This window comes from Carya illinoinensis, chromosome 8 (genome assembly GCF_018687715.1).
Source record: "Carya illinoinensis cultivar Pawnee chromosome 8, C.illinoinensisPawnee_v1, whole genome shotgun sequence".
NCBI lineage: Eukaryota > Viridiplantae > Streptophyta > Magnoliopsida > Fagales > Juglandaceae > Carya > Carya illinoinensis.
The window spans coordinates 267,509-286,445 of record NC_056759.1 but is presented as its reverse complement, the minus strand read 5'-3'; the positions used below and the strand labels follow the sequence as shown (position 1 = coordinate 286,445).

At 34.9% G+C, this 18,937-nt stretch overlaps 3 protein-coding genes across 3 annotated transcripts; 1 reads left to right on the top strand and 2 right to left on the bottom strand.

Annotated features, from left to right (window-relative positions):
* Window positions 1–1,575: 1,575 nt before the first annotated feature.
* Window positions 1,576–4,183, top strand: LOC122274297 (WAT1-related protein At4g30420). Its single transcript, XM_043083336.1, has 7 exons — window positions 1,576–1,922; window positions 2,071–2,139; window positions 2,275–2,391; window positions 2,763–2,997; window positions 3,104–3,262; window positions 3,389–3,540; window positions 3,792–4,183. The coding sequence occupies exons 1-7, from the start codon at window positions 1,744–1,746 to the stop codon at window positions 4,027–4,029; spliced, it is 1,149 nt and encodes a 382-aa protein (XP_042939270.1). The 5' UTR covers window positions 1,576–1,743; the 3' UTR covers window positions 4,030–4,183.
* A 1,807-nt stretch (window positions 4,184–5,990) lies between these two features.
* Window positions 5,991–8,787, bottom strand: LOC122318388 (tetraspanin-8-like). The gene is made up of 2 exons (XM_043135677.1): window positions 8,150–8,787; window positions 5,991–6,466 (listed from the first exon to the last, which is right to left on the bottom strand). The coding sequence occupies exons 1-2, from the start codon at window positions 8,654–8,656 to the stop codon at window positions 6,164–6,166; spliced, it is 810 nt and encodes a 269-aa protein (XP_042991611.1). The 5' UTR covers window positions 8,657–8,787; the 3' UTR covers window positions 5,991–6,163.
* A 2,248-nt stretch (window positions 8,788–11,035) lies between these two features.
* Window positions 11,036–18,710, bottom strand: LOC122318390 (cytochrome c oxidase subunit 6b-2). Its single transcript, XM_043135678.1, has 4 exons — window positions 18,603–18,710; window positions 12,678–12,766; window positions 12,497–12,578; window positions 11,036–11,416 (listed from the first exon to the last, which is right to left on the bottom strand). The coding sequence occupies exons 1-4, from the start codon at window positions 18,609–18,611 to the stop codon at window positions 11,363–11,365; spliced, it is 234 nt and encodes a 77-aa protein (XP_042991612.1). The 5' UTR covers window positions 18,612–18,710; the 3' UTR covers window positions 11,036–11,362.
* Between the last annotated feature and the right edge of the window lie 227 nt (window positions 18,711–18,937).

Sequence of the window (18,937 nt, the reverse complement as noted above, 5' to 3'; positions counted from 1 at the left end):
TTTTTCTGCATTTATTTTATGTTATTGGAATTTGTAAGTTACAATTAGTTAGAGGACAAGGGGTTCCGGTGCCAGCAAAGTTTTTATTTCCCAAATCAAACAAATAATCAATGCATGAGAGAAGGAGGCTATTGAGAGTTAAAACCAGGGTATGTATATGGTATTAACAGTACCATTAATTAAAGGCATGCATGATATTTTAAATAAAAAAGCTGGCAGCGGCAGGACAGAGCAATTTGTTTTGTACCATATTGTTTATTTTATAATTTGTTTGTCAGTTATCATGAGCAAATTAATGACACTACGAGATAGCTCCCAATTTAATTAGCCAATGACTCCTTATAATTCTGCTAACTAATAATAATTATTAAGTACTCTTAAGGGACTAATTATTAATGACAGCACGGGAGTTTATTTTTCTTCGTAAGTAAAATAAAAACTTTGTTGAAACAAGTAGACAGGGAATATATGTGTATATATATATATATACTAGGTAGGAGTAACGTGCAAAGCACGTTTGTCTAATTTTATGAAATGATTATTTGTAAAAAATAATATATATTTTATAAAAATTATTGATGTCACTTAATAATTTAAGGCATATTGGAGAAAATAAAAAACTTAGTTCAAAATATCATATAATCCAATACATGTTTATAACATCTATAATTTTAATAAAGATGTATAAGAAAAATTTAATAAAAGTCTAACACAAACGGTAGTTCAAAATATGTGTCGTTTGATGTTTGTATTATAATTCATCAATTTATGTCATCCTGTAGATAATCAATAGAGACAATATTAAAATTCTTATTTTGTTGTTGGTTGAGTCGATCAGGGACAACATAAAGTTAAAACATAATCTTTTTATAAAATTTGTGGTATAATATTTTCTATATATAGCATATATATAAATCATAAAATATATTTTGAAATTGTTGGCCGAATTTACTCTTTTTTGATTAGTTCAAGGATCACGGCCTTTGTCACGTGCCTATCATAGCAAGCCCACGTATGGAATATGACTTAGCGGAAGCTAGGTCCTACTACCATGGGAAAAAAAAACACTTTGATTAAACACACTTGTATTATATATTATATGAGATTTTTAAATTTGGAATACTCAATAATCTGAGTTAATGAAACGTATAATATATGTATATTATACTTAGGGATTCACGTCTTATGCACCTAATACACGTGTATATGTTAAGGAGAAAGAGAAAAATATAATAACTAATCTTTAATTACTTATTATTATATAAACTATTAAGTATTATAATTATTGAGATTAATAAATCATATAACAACATTGAATGCTATCTCTCTCAACATTTATGTCTTCATTTTATGTGCCAAACCGTTAAAACAAACGGTGTTAACTTTAACGGAAAAACAAGAAAAACCGTTAAAACAAGATTTTCCGTTTCATACACACTTTTTATATATAGAAGATGTATGTATGTAAATGCACTAATTGTCATAATTAGCGCCATGCAAGCACTGCTAATTATTTAATAAATGCTAGATATAGGGAATTTAAGTATCGGGTGGGAACAACTCAGATCTTTCGATATTTGTGTATATAGACATTTTGACACGCAGTACCCGTTCTTTCAGGCGCAAATGAATTCGCAATATAAATGTACGTAGTGATCCTTAGTCGCAGCAGCATGATCCGATCCAACGTACGTCTTCCAAACTTTTGAAAGCTGCAGGTAATTAAGGTAATTAAGCCTAGCTATGGGCGGTTGGGATGATTACAAGCCTGTAATGGCTATGTCTGGGTTGCAATTTTCATACGCAGTTCTTGCTCTAACAAGTAGAGCATCCCTCCTACAAGGAATGAATCCCAGGGTATTTGTAGTTTACAGACAAGCCATTGCAACTTTGGTTATAGCACCAATAGCCTACTTCTCGAGGTGCATGCATGCTAATTATTTGCTTACAAGCAATGTCTATTTAAATATATATATATATATATATAAATCCTCTTTTCGATCTCTCTCACTCTCACCCAAATATTTACAACCTAATTGCTTTTTTAATTAATGTGTAACTTGGCAGGAGAGAATCCGGTGGTGGATGTTCTCTGGGTTTGAGGAGCTTCTCTTTGATATTTTTGGTCTCTCTTATTGGGTAAGATAGATTTTTTTTTTTTAATCGGAATTAGTTTTCTTACGTACGAATGAAGCGTATCAAGTTTTTTTTTTTTTTTTTAATAATAAATTTCTTCCTAGCTACTCTTTGAATCTATTACGTACGTATGTACAGGGTAACAATTGATCAGAACGTTTATTTTGAAGGCCTATACTTAGCGTCATCGTCGATGGCAAGTGCAATGGGCAATCTTCTCCCCGCAGTCACCTTTGTAATGGCATCTATTTTCGGGCAAGTGTATTAATTAATGACTCCGTTGTCATGGATTTTGATAAGTATTTAGATGGGTGCAAAGTATAAACATGATCTATTCACGATGATAGGGTGGAAATTTAAAGGAGTGAAAAATAGCTTGAATTCGTATATTATATAATATGGTCAATGGTCATGAATATATCATTACTTGAGAGGCGATGGACATGCAAAAACAAATCACTTGAGAGATGGGAGTGATGCATTTTATATCTAAAACATAATCTCTGATCTGCAATCATAATGCTAGCATATATATATATATATACTAGCTAGAAAGCAGCTTGGACGTGTCATTTGTTTCTAGATTTTGTACATCTTTTGTATATTCAGCTTGTTTGTTTGATTAGATTGGAGAGGGTTGATTTTGGAAGCTTGACAAGTATTGCCAAGATAGTAGGGACAATCTTGTGTGTGAGTGGAGCAGTGTCCATGACATTGCTTAGGGGCCCAAAGCTACTCAATGCTGAATTGCTGCTACCGGCAAATTCTCATTTGTTAGGTTCGGGACATGAGAACTGGTTGCTGGGTTGTGTACTTCTCTTTGGAAGCTGTTGTTGCTGGTCGTTATGGCTGATTTTGCAGGTATTCAGCTTTAGATTAAAGTTGTCTTCAAGGAAATAGCTAGCCCTAATTGGATCACGTACTAAATTAAGTTATATATATATATATATATATATATATTTATCAGGTTCCAACTTCAGCAAGCTGTCCTGACCTCCTATCGTTGTCAGCTTGGATGTGTTTCTTGGCCACATTACAATCAGCAGTCCTTGCATATTTTACAGAGCCAGAGCCAAAAGCATGGAATATACATTCAAATCTTGAAATTGCTTCTTGTATATACACAGTATGTTGTTAAATTTCAATCGGGCCCGTTTATTTCGATTCCTTCTCTAATAATGAACATTAATTCATGACTGGTTTTAACTGTTGAAATTATTGGAATATCATATATATATATATATATAACTAGGGAGTCATAGGATCTGGGCTTTCATTCTTCGTTCAAGCATGGTGCATATCACGAAAGGGCCCACTCTTTTGTGCAATGTTCAATCCTCTATGCACAGTTATTGTGACCATTTTCGCTGCTATATTTCTTCACGAGGAGATCTACACCGGAAGGTAACGCAGTCTCAACTTCGGAAATTAACCATACATGGAATAGTTATCTATTATTCTCTTCTTAGAGATCCTTTTTAATTTATATTTTAGCTAGAAGATCCTTATCTTCCCATGCAGATCAGATCAAAGTGGAAGTAATCATAAAAAAACACGTAGTCTTGCAGCAATTATTATCTTCGATCTTATGATCATTAATGCTAGCTTAGGTAAATTACTTCTTGATGATGAGATCCAACATGACCTTTTTTCAGCTTGTTAGGTGCCATTGGTGTGATTATTGGTTTATATATTGTGCTGTGGGGCAAAGCCAAAGACCTTGTGGAAACCAATGAAGAGGCAACAAATCTTCGAAATGATAAAGTCGGGAATGTGAACTTCTTGATAGATGATGATGATTTGGAGGAACCACTCTTGTCTCAAAAATCAACTAAAGACGAAGATCGATCAGAAGAAAACATATGGCGACCTTCACTAATCAGTTCATGGTAGTTTAGTACTCCATCCATGATCGCATGGATCAAGGAATTTGATTGCGTGTTTTGGAGATAAAATCTTTTAAGAACCGGATTGAGGGTTAACTCTTTCTACATTCATGATCTAACACTAATATCTGGCTAGCTATTACTGTTCATGACGAGATGTATTCTATGAGCATTGGTAATGACTTATGTATCTTTATATTCATCTTCATATTTACATAATATCATTCTGAATTAGTCTATATTAAATTATACATTTTTTAAATTTTGCATAATTATAAATAATATTTTGAAGAATTACTATTCACTCTCTAAACATTATTTTATTTTTTTTCTCTCTCATACTTATTAAAATCAACTTAGTGAAATTTATATTAAGATAATTTTGATATATAAAATTTGTATTAAGTTGATGATATAAAGTATTTTTAAATACATATTAATATTTATTGATAAAATTAATCATTTTGATATATGAATGAATGAATCTGATCAAATCTGTTTTGCTAAATAAAAAAAAAAAAAACAAAAAAAAAAAAAAAGCCTAAAATTTACTGTTCGCTCCACAGGTATTTGAATCATAACAGTGATAAAGATGTTGCAGGAATAGTACGTACGTACACCTACAGTTAAGTTACTGTTTGGTTATAAAAATTTTTTTATCTCAAACATAAAATCCTCATCTTATTATTATAATTTTTTCAAATTTATATATAAAATATAATAAATAATTTAACTTTTTTTTTATTTTTTCAAATTCTAAAATAATAATAATATTAAAATATAATATTTTAATATTTAATCTTAAAACTCAAAATTCTTATATAAGAAATTTCAATGGCCAAACAGAAGATGCAACAATCAACCAAACAGTAAGATCATCGAACACATAAACCTCAATCATAGGCAGATCAGGCGACAAGAAAATTTACTAATCAACCAAAAAGAAAAAACAAATATTATTAATTAAAGAGAAAAAAAGTCGTAATTTACTCAAATCTCACTCTATCACGCAAGATAAAATAATTTTCTCCAATCTCTCGCTTTCTTGAGCAAACATCTATGCAAGTGCGACACTCTCTCAAGTCTCTCTAATTTCTCGTCCATTAAAAAAAAAAAAAAAAAGAAGTTATAGCTGGAATAAGCAAATAATGCCACATCTACCGGTCTCTCTCACAACTAACGTGTTACAGTTTAATAAAGAATTGTAGGACCAAAGCAATCAATCAGCGGATAAGGGCTTCATACACCAGATGAAATTTCCACAGAAAACGTCATTCAGGACCACCAGCTAAGTTGGCAACGAAATTTACGAACACCTTTAACTCAACTAATATATATATATATATATATATATATATAAGAATCTGGATTGTAACTCAACTACAGAAAATGAGGTGCTGGGCTGCACACTGTTAAACAAGAATATTAGGGTCAATATTTTAGTAACTTCCTTTCTGCTGCAACAGAATAAATCCTATAATGTTCAGATCTGGAGGCGAGAATAACTCTTCCGAGTTTTGGACCATGATTCCTAGCAGCCACCATAGTTGTTTAGGCAAAGAATGAAACTACCAGAGGCCTTTCTGAAGGAACAAAAAAAGCATTTGGAAAAACGCGGGCAAATTTGGTAAGTAATATGAGAATTTTGAGTTGAAATAAAAATTTAAAATATTATTTTTAAGTATTATTATTATTTTATAATTTGAAAAAGTTGTATTGAGACTAGAAAAAGTTGAATTGTATATTATATTTTATAAAAATTTAAAAAAATTATAATAATAACAAGAGAATTTTGAGTTGAGACATGTTTACCAAACCTGCCCACCTAGTTCGTTTCTTCCAAAAAACCAATCAACCATTCAATTCATAAAGACCCTCCACCGCCATCGTGTACAAGTTTCAGTCAAGGCCTTGTTCTACTGCTGATGCACAGGGCCAATAGCGATCAAACTAGCAACAGACGAGTCATAACAAACTAATAGTCATAACCAATAGCCAACAAACTAAGAACACATAAATTATTGTCTTCAAAAGCACTTTACAAAGAAACAAATATAGGTGCCGACAGTGAAACGTAATCCATAAGATTAAAGGTGGCAACCTAACCACTCTACATGCTAGAATATGATCCAAATCCAGCCTTAGTATCGATTCCGATAAGCATTGTCCTTCCTATTGTTTCTGAACGCACAGCATCCAACAGAGTACACAACAATGAGGAAGACAAGGAATATAACGTTGACAATAGCCACCTTCTTCCAGTTACTTTTAATATTGTCCAGTAATCCAGCCTTGCATGACTCACAATTGAAGCATAAAACCTCTGGATCATTCTCCCATGCACTGCAGTCGGGGTTAGAATTGGTAACACTCACGTTCTTGTTCCATTCCGTTGGTTTCACATAGGTGAAATTACAGTCATTTGATGGCTTACAGCAACCAGACTGCAAAATCAGTGAACACATGACAAGGCATGTTCAATTTGTGAAAATAAGTTATAGAAGGTCGGGAAATTATTCAAACTACAGTCTAAATTACACACATGACACTTTTTTCACACAGGACTCATATTTATCTGTTAAAATTGGAGGTTAGGCCAAATAAGAAGAAGAAGAAGAAGCACCTATTTTGAGGGCCTTGTGTGTCCTACAAGAATTGCAATTGTTTTGGTTTCTAATATTTAAACATGAGAGATGCTTCATCCACAAATAGACATAAAAGTAAACTTACTAACTGATGTGGCTTGATGTGATATGATAGATTATTATGTGTGTAAAAGATTTGACGTATCACGTTAAGTCATGTTAGTTTGTGAAATCTTTTATGGATGTAACACTTCTCCTTTAAACACCACAACCACCAAAATGATATCCAAATGTCCCATGAATGTTATAAATCTTGAGGAAACACAGGACCTAAATGCATTCAATGACCTGATTTGATCAGAAATGAAAGAGACAACAGAGACAGAGACCACAGATCTGGACAATGTTAAGATAATCCCAAAAGGAGAAATAGGAGTGAAATGATCCATCTTTCGCTTATAGGATCTGCTTGGAGAAGGAGAAAAGACAGATGTTAGCTTCTTCCTTCCAAGAGACCAATTCATCAACAAAAAACAAACAAATTCAGAAATTTATAAAATTAGTCCCAGGCTTCTACGGAGTACAATTATTTTTAGAAGAGGTGAAGATTTTAGGCAGCACCAGAAATTTAATGCAAATAACTCTTAATCACTAACCCAACCTAGGATGGGATTGCCTCCAAAAGGGCAGAAAAACATGAACGGAGTGGTGAACACGAATAATCAAGAATGAAGATGTAAATCGTTTGTCTAAGTAATATTATCAACAAAACTCAAAGATTGAACACCGAATTTGATTAAAACAAACTAAGCTCCAATAGTGTGTGCTCGTTCAGAAAGGAATCCAAGCAGATCTGTATTCAGGAACTCATACAAAGTAGCAATACTTGGTCAACATAAGAGTAATTGAAACAAGATAAATACGAGGAAAGCAATGTAGCCCTTTTTTATACCCAAAAATAAACAAACTGCGCTCAAAAGGCTTCAACCTTTTCAAAAAGAACGTTCTCTCTCTCTCTCTCTCTCTCTCTCTCTCTGAGCTTTTCAATAATAGTAAAAAAAAAAACTTATCACAACAGGCAGTGGCAGATTGACAGAAAAAACATCAAACCCTCCATGGCAACACGCATTCAGAAATCTGACCACAAATGGACATACCCTTGTTTAGAGAGTTAAGCAGGTTTATTAACTTTTTTTTTAAATAATTAACTTTATCTTTTTGGACAAAAAAGGATAGCATGTAGAACAAAACAAGAGTCGGAAAAATCTCGAACACAGTTCAAACTAATTATTCAGACCTTGCATTTAATATTAAAAATACAAAGATAAGAAAACTTCAGACCTCCAGAAGAAATGTACAAAATTGCTTAAAAATTGAGATCTGAAACAAACACAAATCTCAAAATCAAATCAACCACGTAATCAGATCTCTATCAAACATATTCGACATGCAAAGCAAGAAAAAAATAAAATCCCAATCTCAGAATAACCAAAACAAAAGATAACCAAAACCCAAATAAAATGGGAAAAATAAGCCGGATACCTGAAGCGAGGAGAGGTGCTCGGCATAGAATTCCTGGACGGTGTCGTTTAGGTAATTGTCCGCGAAACTGGAACAGACTTTGCTGTCGTACAAGCAACTCTTAATCTTGTTCCAGTTTTTGGTGTTGCTGACCCTGTTCTGGAGCCAGTCAGAGTAGTCGCCGAGCCTGTACTCCTTGTATCCTCGGTCGGAGAGGGCCTCTCCGGCGCCCTTGTTTGTTACGACAAAGGCGAAAATGGTGAAGACGGTGAGGAGGAGGATGAGGAGGAACATAACAAGGAGGTAGAGCCAGAGGAGCCAGGAGACCTTGCAGCAGGCGCCGATGAGGCCGGCGAGGGAGACGAGCATGAGAAAGACGGCGAGGACAATGACGGGCTTCTCCAGCCAGCGCTCGCACTCACTGTCGGCCTGTTTGCTCAGCCATATACCGGCGACGAGGATCGGGATGGAGAGAAGGAAGGTGACCAGGTTGAGGATCCCCACCAGGTTGTTGCTGACGCGGAACATGATTGGTGGCTTTGGCTAGCGCTTTTGACGCCGATCGAATAGCGGGGGAATTATTAAGGAGCAGCACCTTGCCAATCGCCTGGTTTATACCTGTTGCAAAACGTTAAGACTTTGATAGATGAGAGACCTTTTGAGTTTTATATATATATACGCTAGGTTGGACCAACATGTAAGACACGTTTTTTTTTTTGAGTATAACAATGAATCTTTATTGAAGTAACTGGAAACAAAGTTCAATCAATACAGTATTTCTCACTAAGCACAGTATTTGTAATTTGCCTAGGACCCTCCTCTATCCACACTCTTTCTTCTATACTAGACAAAGCTAGTTTTGCAAGTATATGTGCTACTTTGTTAGCATCTCTATACACAAATTTTATAGACCAATCCGGCCTTTCTTTAAGTAACTTCTTTGCATCTTCTATGAACACCCCATAATCTATTAGAATCTCCTCATCACTGCTCAGGTCCTTCACAACAACCTGTGAATCCCCCTCCAGAATTACTCTGCTCAGCCCCAGTTCTATACACAACAAAGCAGCTCTTCTAGCTGCCATGGCTTCAGCAGCACAGGCCCCCACTTGACTCTCAACACCCGAGCATAGACAAGCCAGGATTTCCCCTTGATCATCCCTCACAACAGCCCCCAATCCAATTCTTCCATTATTGGCATCAACTGCAGCGTCCCAGTTAACTTTAATCATTCCCACCTCAGGCTTTTCCCATCTAACCACCCCTCTTCTCACGGCTCTAGCACCCAAGCATCTCTGCTTAATCAAGTTTGCTTCCTTGAATTCTGACATTGCCAGTTTAGCAGCTTTGAAAACATTTTCTGGAGCATCAAACTTGTTTTCAAACACCAATAAGTTCCTTCTCAACCATAATCTCCTCATGGTATAAGCCATTAGCTCCACATCCTCTATTCTTAATTTCTGAACCATAGAAGCCCATAATTCTGCAAAACCCCATTCCGCATTGCACCATTTCCTGACAGGACTTTCATCCATCCCCCATACATCCGCAGCTGCAGAACATCCCCATATCATATGTACAGCTGTTTCCACCCTCCTCTCACAAATAGGACACATGTTAGAATCAGATACTTTCCTTCTATGTAGTTTTTCCTTAGTAGGTAATAGTTCTTGACCCACTCTCCACAAAAACAACTTCACAGCACCTTGCACATTTAAGTTCCATATTTGCTTCCACATTTCCTCCACCTTATCTTTCCCTGAACCTTTCCCCCTATTCCTCCTAATTTTTTCCTTCCCAAGAAAATAAGCAGATTTGACAGAAAATCTGCCATTGTAATTTTGTGTGCTGAAGGACTTAGTTCCTTAATTAATGTGGCTGAAAGGTCAAAAAGAATAAGGGGTGTAGCAGATTTGACAGAAAAGCAGATTAAGACCACATTGTAAGACACGTTTAGAAACAATATTTTTAATAAAAAAAATATATAATTTTTAACAAAAGAAAATTGATTGATGCATAAAAAAAAATAAATTATAAAAATATCTTTGAATAATGACAACTTAGTGAAGTTGAATAATGATATCTTGGACTTTGTTAGATGAGAAACCCTTTTGAGTTATAAATATATGTATATATAATAACATTTTGGCCATTAACAAAGACTTGAAGTTGAAGTGGCTTTTTTCTTCCAAAATGATTTCCATTTTTATTTTAACCATCTCTTATTTTAAAAGTAAAGTCAATAAGTAATTAGCAATATTGCAATTGTATTATAATATAATTCATTATTAACCATGTTAGATCTTCGATTGTTCAATTGAATTAGATGGTATAATTCTAGAAAGGAATAGACAAATTCAAATTGGAACGAGATTTAAATCTATAATCTCATCTCACTGTTTTGATTTGGTATTATCCATCAGATTTTGAAATTTCTCATCCCATTGCGTTAATAATTGCATTATCCATCAATCCTTTGTATCAGTTTTTGCTTGAATTTGAGAGGATCTCGATCTCATATTTTTAAAGGCTGTCTGAGAATAACTTCTCATAACTCGAATGTGACAAGCTCTTTTTCAAGATGTCCGGGAGAATGGGATGATGTTGCAGAGGTGACTGACATAGGTAAAGAGCCTTACTTGTAAACAAGCTATCATGTACTTTTGAGTGTTGCATATGCACTAGAATCTCTTGAAATTTTGAGATTATTGTGGAAATATTTTTCCATGACTGCATGCTGGATTCACAGAGCTCCTTCGCTTTTTCGGAAAGCCCCTTTCTTCCTTTTGTGAATGTGACGATGCAGTCTTGTCTGTCTTCAGTTCTTCGTCAGTTTAGTTAGGACTATAAAATAAATTAGACGTGAATATTTGACAACACAGGTTTGGCTCAGTTTTGGGTTATATGTAGAACAAACCAAGCCGACGAGGTCTATCTGTAAAGATTGAACAATATCTGCTTCAAACAAATTCATCCATCAGAACATCGGAAAATGACAGCCAACAGCCATTCCAAGTTCCGGAGCAACTGCCGATCAACAAAAGAAAAAACAAAATGGAAGCAACTTGTCCACGCGCAATGAATAAGGGATCAACTGTTCCATAAACTCAAATAAAACTCAATTTCGTGCCTTATTGTTCCACTAAATTCAGATGAAAGATACTGTAGACAGCTTAAAGAAACGATCAGAGCCATTTATGTTGCAGAAGAACCATCTACGGTGCTGATGTGACATCAAAGAGGGCCTGGGAAAGACCCATTCTCCCTCTGCTCGTTCCACCTCTCAACCTGCAGCAATTCAGTTAAAAGAAAAAATAGTTACGAAAAACTGCAGAAACTGTTGAAAATTCTGTCGCATGTAAATGGCTAAGAACCCATATCTCGGGAAAACATAGAGGTAAGAGCTGTGAAGATAGAAAATCACAGGATAGAGATGAACAACCAAGGACAAGATAATTTTGTGATAAACAAGCTTTGTCCAGCTGCTGAATTAGCTATTCTATTTTTGGTGTGATGTCGTTAGAAGAAATAAATACAATAGAAAAAAGTATTCCATGATCATTGATTTCTATATCCTTACATACTTTTCACAACTCTACTCCACAAAAAATTATAAAGTTCAAACTTCAACATTACCGAACCAGGAACTTATGAGGTGCCTCGCAGCCATCACCTCCTCTTGCACAATCAGAAGGAAACTTTGCACAGAGTTCCATTACTATAAATAGTTGGCTCTGCGATTTCTGATAGGCACAGCCATCTTAGGTAATTCAGTCTTATGGTTCTTCATTACCTGCATATGGCTTTTTTCCTAGGTACTCATTTTGTATGGGCTTTTAGTTTAATATTTTTATCCGGCAGACGAGAGCTTGCTGAGCTTCTTGTGGTTCAATGTCGTATCTTCAGATTGTACCAAACATACAAATAATTTGTTAGCATGAGACTGTAATATGACAATGAGATTGCTACTTAAGATTGGTTGGAAATGCTAGAATTCCGACATGAGGGCAAAAGATTTAATCCATATCATCGGGAGAGGCATGCTGAAGGTGAGGAGCATAGGGCTGAAAAGTAACTACACTGTTGGCATGGCAGTGGCATTGCATTCCCTATTCAAAGGCAGAATAAAGCGCATAGACTAGTTTGGTTTAAAGTTGCTTCATGATACCATTCAAGAATCCTAGACTCTTGCAGTTTGATAATAAATATAACACTAACTGCTAACTGAATACAGTGCCTTTATTTAACCAGGCAAGCTATTAAACCAGATCAGAAAAAATCAAAAGAGCGTGAGTATGTTTAGAAGAAGGGTACAACTAAGTAAATTTTCAGTCAATTGTGTCAATACAATAAGCCAGGGGTACTCACCCATTCACCAGGACAGAGAGAACGATAAAATTTGGCAAACTTTGCACAATCAACAGACTCTTCACCTTTTGCTGCCAAGCACCTGTAATGAAGTTGGCTTTCAAAAAAGAAAACAAGGGAGAAAAAGGAACTTGGATAATAAACTCCCTTTGAACCCAATTTGTGAGTTAGTGAAATGTACCTGTGAAACTCAATGTAGCGTGTGAAACAGTGTCTTGTTTGATTTGTTGTAGGAAATCGAAAATCAGCAGGGGCTGTTTTAAGCTCAATCTGAGAGTAAATAGCAGAAGCATTCAATAAATAAGAATATGAAATAAGTAAGACATCAATAATTAACTTGTCCCCAAGTCCCAATATAACATCCAGACCCCAAAAGTGTGACTTTACCATTATTATTATTATTATTAATTTAAGTAGAGTCACCTTAACTACTGGGTAGAATTAGTTATAGTTTGCAATAGAATGCGTTCCCACCTAGCCATTATCCTCTCAGTGTTGGTATTCCCGTAGGAATAGGTTCCTAAAGTATAGTCATGCTCTAGTTCCCAGTAGTCCCCTAATTGGAAACAAACTCCCAACTCCAAATTTTATCCAATCTCCTGAAGACTCACGAATACTCCCTTCTCCTCGTCTATAAAAATCCCACGAAACCCTCATATTAATCATACAAAAATCCAGTCGACAGAGAGGAAAAAACTCGCTCGCTTAGCCCCTTCAATTTTTCCAGCCAGTGCCAAAGATGTAACACCCCATTCCCGTAGGATAGAGACGTTACTAACAAACATGATAAAATGCCCGGTAAAGAGACTCATTACTCTGAAATACCTCATTTATTGAAAAAAAAACTTAATCTTTGTGTAAATGACACTTATTCATCTCTAAGTCCTTATACTAAATCTACTCCTGGTCATCCAGCTCTGCATCATCATAATCACCATCTGTGGCAATCAACATAGAAGAAAACAAAAAGACAAACAACAAAAATGAGTCGAATACTCAGTAAATAATACATCATACCGTAAAATACTATCTAGCTTAGCATAAATTTGGTTTTTAAAGCCTTATCATAACTTTCATATAACATTCATGGATTAACATGAGCGGAAACATTCATAATCATGGCAAACATGAAGCGTGAATGCATGAGTAACTTGTTTATCTTGAATTGTGCTTATTTCATGGTGAACCACGCTTGAGTCCATGGCACCACATAACTTGTCATGTAGTGAAACACGCTTGGGTCCGTGTTTCACTTATCCTGCTTGACATGGAGTGAAACACGCTTGGGTCCGTGTTTCACTTATCCTGCTTGACATGGAGTGAAACACGCTTGGGTCCGTGTTTCACTTATCCTGCTTGACATGAAGTGAAACATGCTTGGGTCCATGTTCACTTGCATGACATGGAGTGAAACACGCTTGAGTTCGTGGTACCGTCTTAGCATAACTGTGGTAAACACGCTTGGGTCCGTGTTACCTTAAAATGTTTATCTTTCTTGATGCATGATAATTTTCTTGGACTTCTTAGACTTTTCTAGCATGGCATATTCTTGTACACGGCATGGCATAACATAATATATTCTTGTACATGGTATAGTATAGCATGACATGGCCTAACATGATTTAATCATTTTATGACATTTCATGGCATGCATGATCTGAGAACTAATGAACATGTCATACATGATCTGGCTATTTATTACATGGCATGCTTGACTTAAGTTATTGCATGAACAATACATGGCATATATGGTCTAAGTACTACATGAATGAAGCATGCATGATCTGGCTATTTTAATTCATAGAATACCTATCTTAAATTATTATATGATCATATCATGACTTCCATGTGATTTTAGTAACATTCAATCCATCAATCAACAATTCATAAAGCATAACATATATATAGGCTTACTTTCATGTAAATCATCGTAATTCATAGAAGTTCGTGAAAGCGATCTAACCTTGACTTGGCTCTTAGCGCAACGTAGATAACCATCAAAACCATATCATATTATCATACCCAATTATAATATTTACATTACGCGTACATTTATATGATCATACTATTTACCTCTTAGCGCTGCTTCCGAAATCTTACGTCGTAACTCGTGACCTATACGAGGCACTAGACGTTACTAATCTTTATAGAAAACGTGTCGTAGCAATCTAATTACTTAAAATCTTACCATAGAGATAATTTAATAAATAAGTAATTAATAAAAAGAATAAATATAATCATAACATAACTAAATAATTTCTAACTGAATTAACCTAAATTCTAGGTTCGTATGTTACAAAAGACCACAGAGGACGTCGGAGCACTTTCCCAGCCGAACCCACTCCCTACCTCCCTCCCTCTCTCTCTCTCGGGTCGCACCACCATTCTGAGGAGCCCTTTGCGTCGCCGATCACTTTCAGTCACCCAAGGTCCACCATCGCAAGATTTCATCTCTCTTTCGGTGCGTTTGAAAGTCCCCTATGCCGCAAAGCTCACTGTCTCGTTGGTAACGTAGACTAGAACTTCTAATTCTTTGTCTATGCCTTTCCCAAAATGCCCTTCTTAGTAAGATGAGTTTTGCTGGGGCTGGGTTTTCATTGTATCTGGGCTAATGTTTTAAATCGGGTGGGCTTGTTTTTGCAGAAACTATCATAATAGTTAAGTGAGTTGATTTCTTGTGGGCTTGATGATTTTAATGGGCTGGTTGTGTTTGCAGAAAACTGTTTTAGTGTATTTGAGTGGGCTGTTTTACTTAAATAAATATATGAGTCATAGACTTGTTTTTATCAGAAAATATTTAAGGGATTTTAAGCATATTTTAAAGTATACTTTTTAATCTATTATTTTAATTAATATTCTAATTGTCTATTCTATTTAACTATGTTTTTAAGAAAATTATTCAGTTATTTTTTTTTAATAGAAGTTAGGGAATATGTTATTAGTTTTGAATAATATTATTTGATGTAATCTTTGTATAATTGAATAATTATTAAATATCTCTTTGGTATTATTTTAAGTATTTAGAATGCTACGACGCATCTTTCTAGGAAAGTTAGTGACAACTAGTGCCTCGTATAAATCACAGGCTATGACGTAAGATTGTCGAAGCAGTGCTAAGAGGTAAATAGTATGATCATATAAATGCATGGGTACTGTAAATATTAGTGTTATGCATGAAAATATGATGTGCTTATGATGGTTATCTACGCTATGCTAAGAGCCAAGTCAAGGTTAGATTCCCTTCACGGTCTTCAATGAATTATGATGATATAAATGTAAGTAAGCTTATGTATGTTATGCTATAATGTATGGTTGATTGATGGATGATATGTTATCACATGTATGCCATGGAATGTTTATGTTTAGATCATATTATGCTAGGTACAAGAATATGCCATGTACAAGAATATGTCATGTTATGCTATGCTAATTTACAAGTATATGCCATGCTAGAAAAGTTCATGATATTCAATAAGTTCTCATGCATTAAGAAAGATGAGATGTTTAAGGATGATATAGACCTAAGCATGTTCATCACAAGCTATGTTAAGACGGTGCCACAGACTTAAGCGTGATTCACCATACGTTAAGTAAAACACGGATCTAAGCATGTTTCACTCTAAGTTATGTTAAGGGTGACACGGACTTAAGCGTGTTCATCACAAGTTATGTTAAGGATGACACGGATCTAAGCATATTCATGACAAGTTATGTTAAGGGTGACACGAATCTAAGTGTGTTCACCACAAGTTATGTTAAGGGTGACATGGACCTAAATGTGTTCACCACAAGTTATGTTAAAGGTGACATGGACCTAAACGTGTTCACTACAAGTTATGTTATATGTGACACAGACCTAAGCGTGTTTACAACAAGTTATGTTATGCGGTGTTACAGACTCAAGCGTGATTCACCTTATGTTAAGTGAAACAAGGACTCAAGTGTGTTTCACTTCATGTTATGACAAGTTATGGGGTGCCACGGAGTCAAGCGTGGTACACCATGTAATAAGTGAAAGACAAGATAAACAAGTAATTTATGCATTCACGTTATATGTTTGCCATGATTATGCATGTTTCCGATCATGTTAATGATGAATAGACATGCTATGAGAATTTGTGAATCATATATGTTTGTTTGAAGAGTCTTTCAAAAATTAAGTCTTGCTAAGTTATGTTTTACGGTATGATGTGCCATTTAGTGAGTTTTCGACTCATTTTTGTTTGTTTTTTTGTTTTCTCCTACGTTTAACTATCACAGATGATGGTTGCGAGGACATAAAGCTGAAGGGCTAGGAGTAGATCTAGTGCAAGGACTTAGTTTTCTTTTATGATTTTTGGATAAAAAGTCATATGTAGGTTTAGTTTATGTTTTTACTTTATGTTTTCAGTTTCATATTTCAAAAAAAGTTATGTTCAGTTTAATTAATGTTTTCAATAAATGAAGTATTTCAGAATATGAATCTCTTTATCGGGCATTATGTTATGTACGTTAGTAACATCTCTATTCTACGGGAACAGGGTGTTACACCCAAGCTTATCATTCTAGTCACAAAAAGTCTTTTCAAAGAAGAATTTAGACCAGCATATGACTGTGGAAAAAAGCTATAAACTTTAGCACCTTTGATCCATGTGACATTCTAGTGGTTCTCGCACATTTCTATTTAGTGTCTTCTAGAAAATGAATGAACAAAATGCACCTTGCAATTGGAAATAAAAGCTCTAAGGGCAGGTTGGGAAGATACATCTCAACTCAAAATTCTCATCTCATCATTACAACTTTTCCAAATTCCCACGCAAAATATAATAAACAATTTAACTTTTTCAAATTCCAATTCAACTTTTTCAAATTCCATAACAATAATAATACTCAAAAATAATATTTTAAACTTTCATCTTAACTCAAAATTCTCATCTTACTTACCAAACCTGCCCTAAGTGAATTTCAGATAAAAGTACACCCTGCCACTAAGGGGGTGGTTCAGTACTCCTTGGGTTACTCCCAAGTGGCATGTACCAAGTCCTGAGTTCAAATCCCAATATAGATTCACCTTAGACAATCGGTATTAGCCATCCAAGAATTAATTAAATTCCCTAGTGGAGCAAGGGTTTAAGTTATGGCTCAAACCCAACTTGAGAGGACACTCGCAGCTTCCTGCCATTTAAGCTCCCCTTGTCCAATTCCCAACGGGTAGGGTGCTACTATGGTCATGCCCAGGTAAAGAAGCCACCTTAGGTTGCCCCATCTTACCCTTTTTACTCATTAAAGAAAGGAAAACAAAAATAGAATACGCACACCCATTTGTTTTCTGTGAATCAATGACTAACAAAATGCTGAGAACAGCTTAGGCATTTCAATCTTAGTTATTTTCTATGAAGCCTACGTTTATAGACAACCACTAACAGCACTGGCAACTTAGTTGAAATATCAAAATCACTTTAACTAAAATTTCCACCAGTTCGGTCTAATCTCCTTTTTTCAAAATGAGTAATCTCAGAAGGGTTCAAAGTTTTGCTTGTTGGGTGTATCCTTTGGCATACTTCCTGTGTACTTTGGTTGAATCCTTCTACCCTTCCAATAAGATTTGTATAAATTTATCAAAAGAGAAAGGGTCCAATTTTTAACAGGTAAAAAACATAGAACCACATGCACCCAGTGATTAACATTGAGTATGCATTGAGTATGCATATTGATTGTTATCTCATAAATGACACGGTAATTGTATTAAGAAAATCTTGGCCGAAATCAATTAGGCCCAGTTCCTAATAAACTTAACAGGCACAAAATCCTCGTCAAAGGAATAGTTTTTAAAGAACAGTAACGATAATGGATCAATACCAAAATATAAAAGAAATCTGAATAAGCAAACAAAGCAAGGATTCGAAAAATACATTTATGTGACATGAATATCTCAATCAGGATCAACAGACAAAGTTTCAGACTTTGAAATCACAAAAAACAAATTCTTTTTCTTAGTTTTCTCGCAAATTCTCGACAATCAGGCATATGGACAGACAAACAGACGTATCCGTGTAGAACTCGACATACATGAGGCTCCCAATCGATTTAATAACTCCTAGTTTGAGAAGAGAGAATCGAAGCTTACCTCTGCCATGACCGGTCGGATCAGATGAGAGCACGCGAAAAGAAATGATGCTAGGGTCTAATTGGGAAGTTGGAGTATAAGAATGGCTCAAAGCTTCCCTCCGGTTCGTCCAGTGAACAATGATGTGCCACGCCATCGGGTTTTTTTTTTTTTTTTTTTTTACGAAATTACGAGTTTTTTTTTTTTTTTCCTCCAGAAATTACGAGTTGATGATTAAATACTTCGTTAAATATTTTAGAAAATGTTTTAAGACTTAACATACTTATAATAAAGTGACATAATATAATATAATTTTAAAAAAATAAGTTTTAAAATTTAAATTTTATAAATTAAAT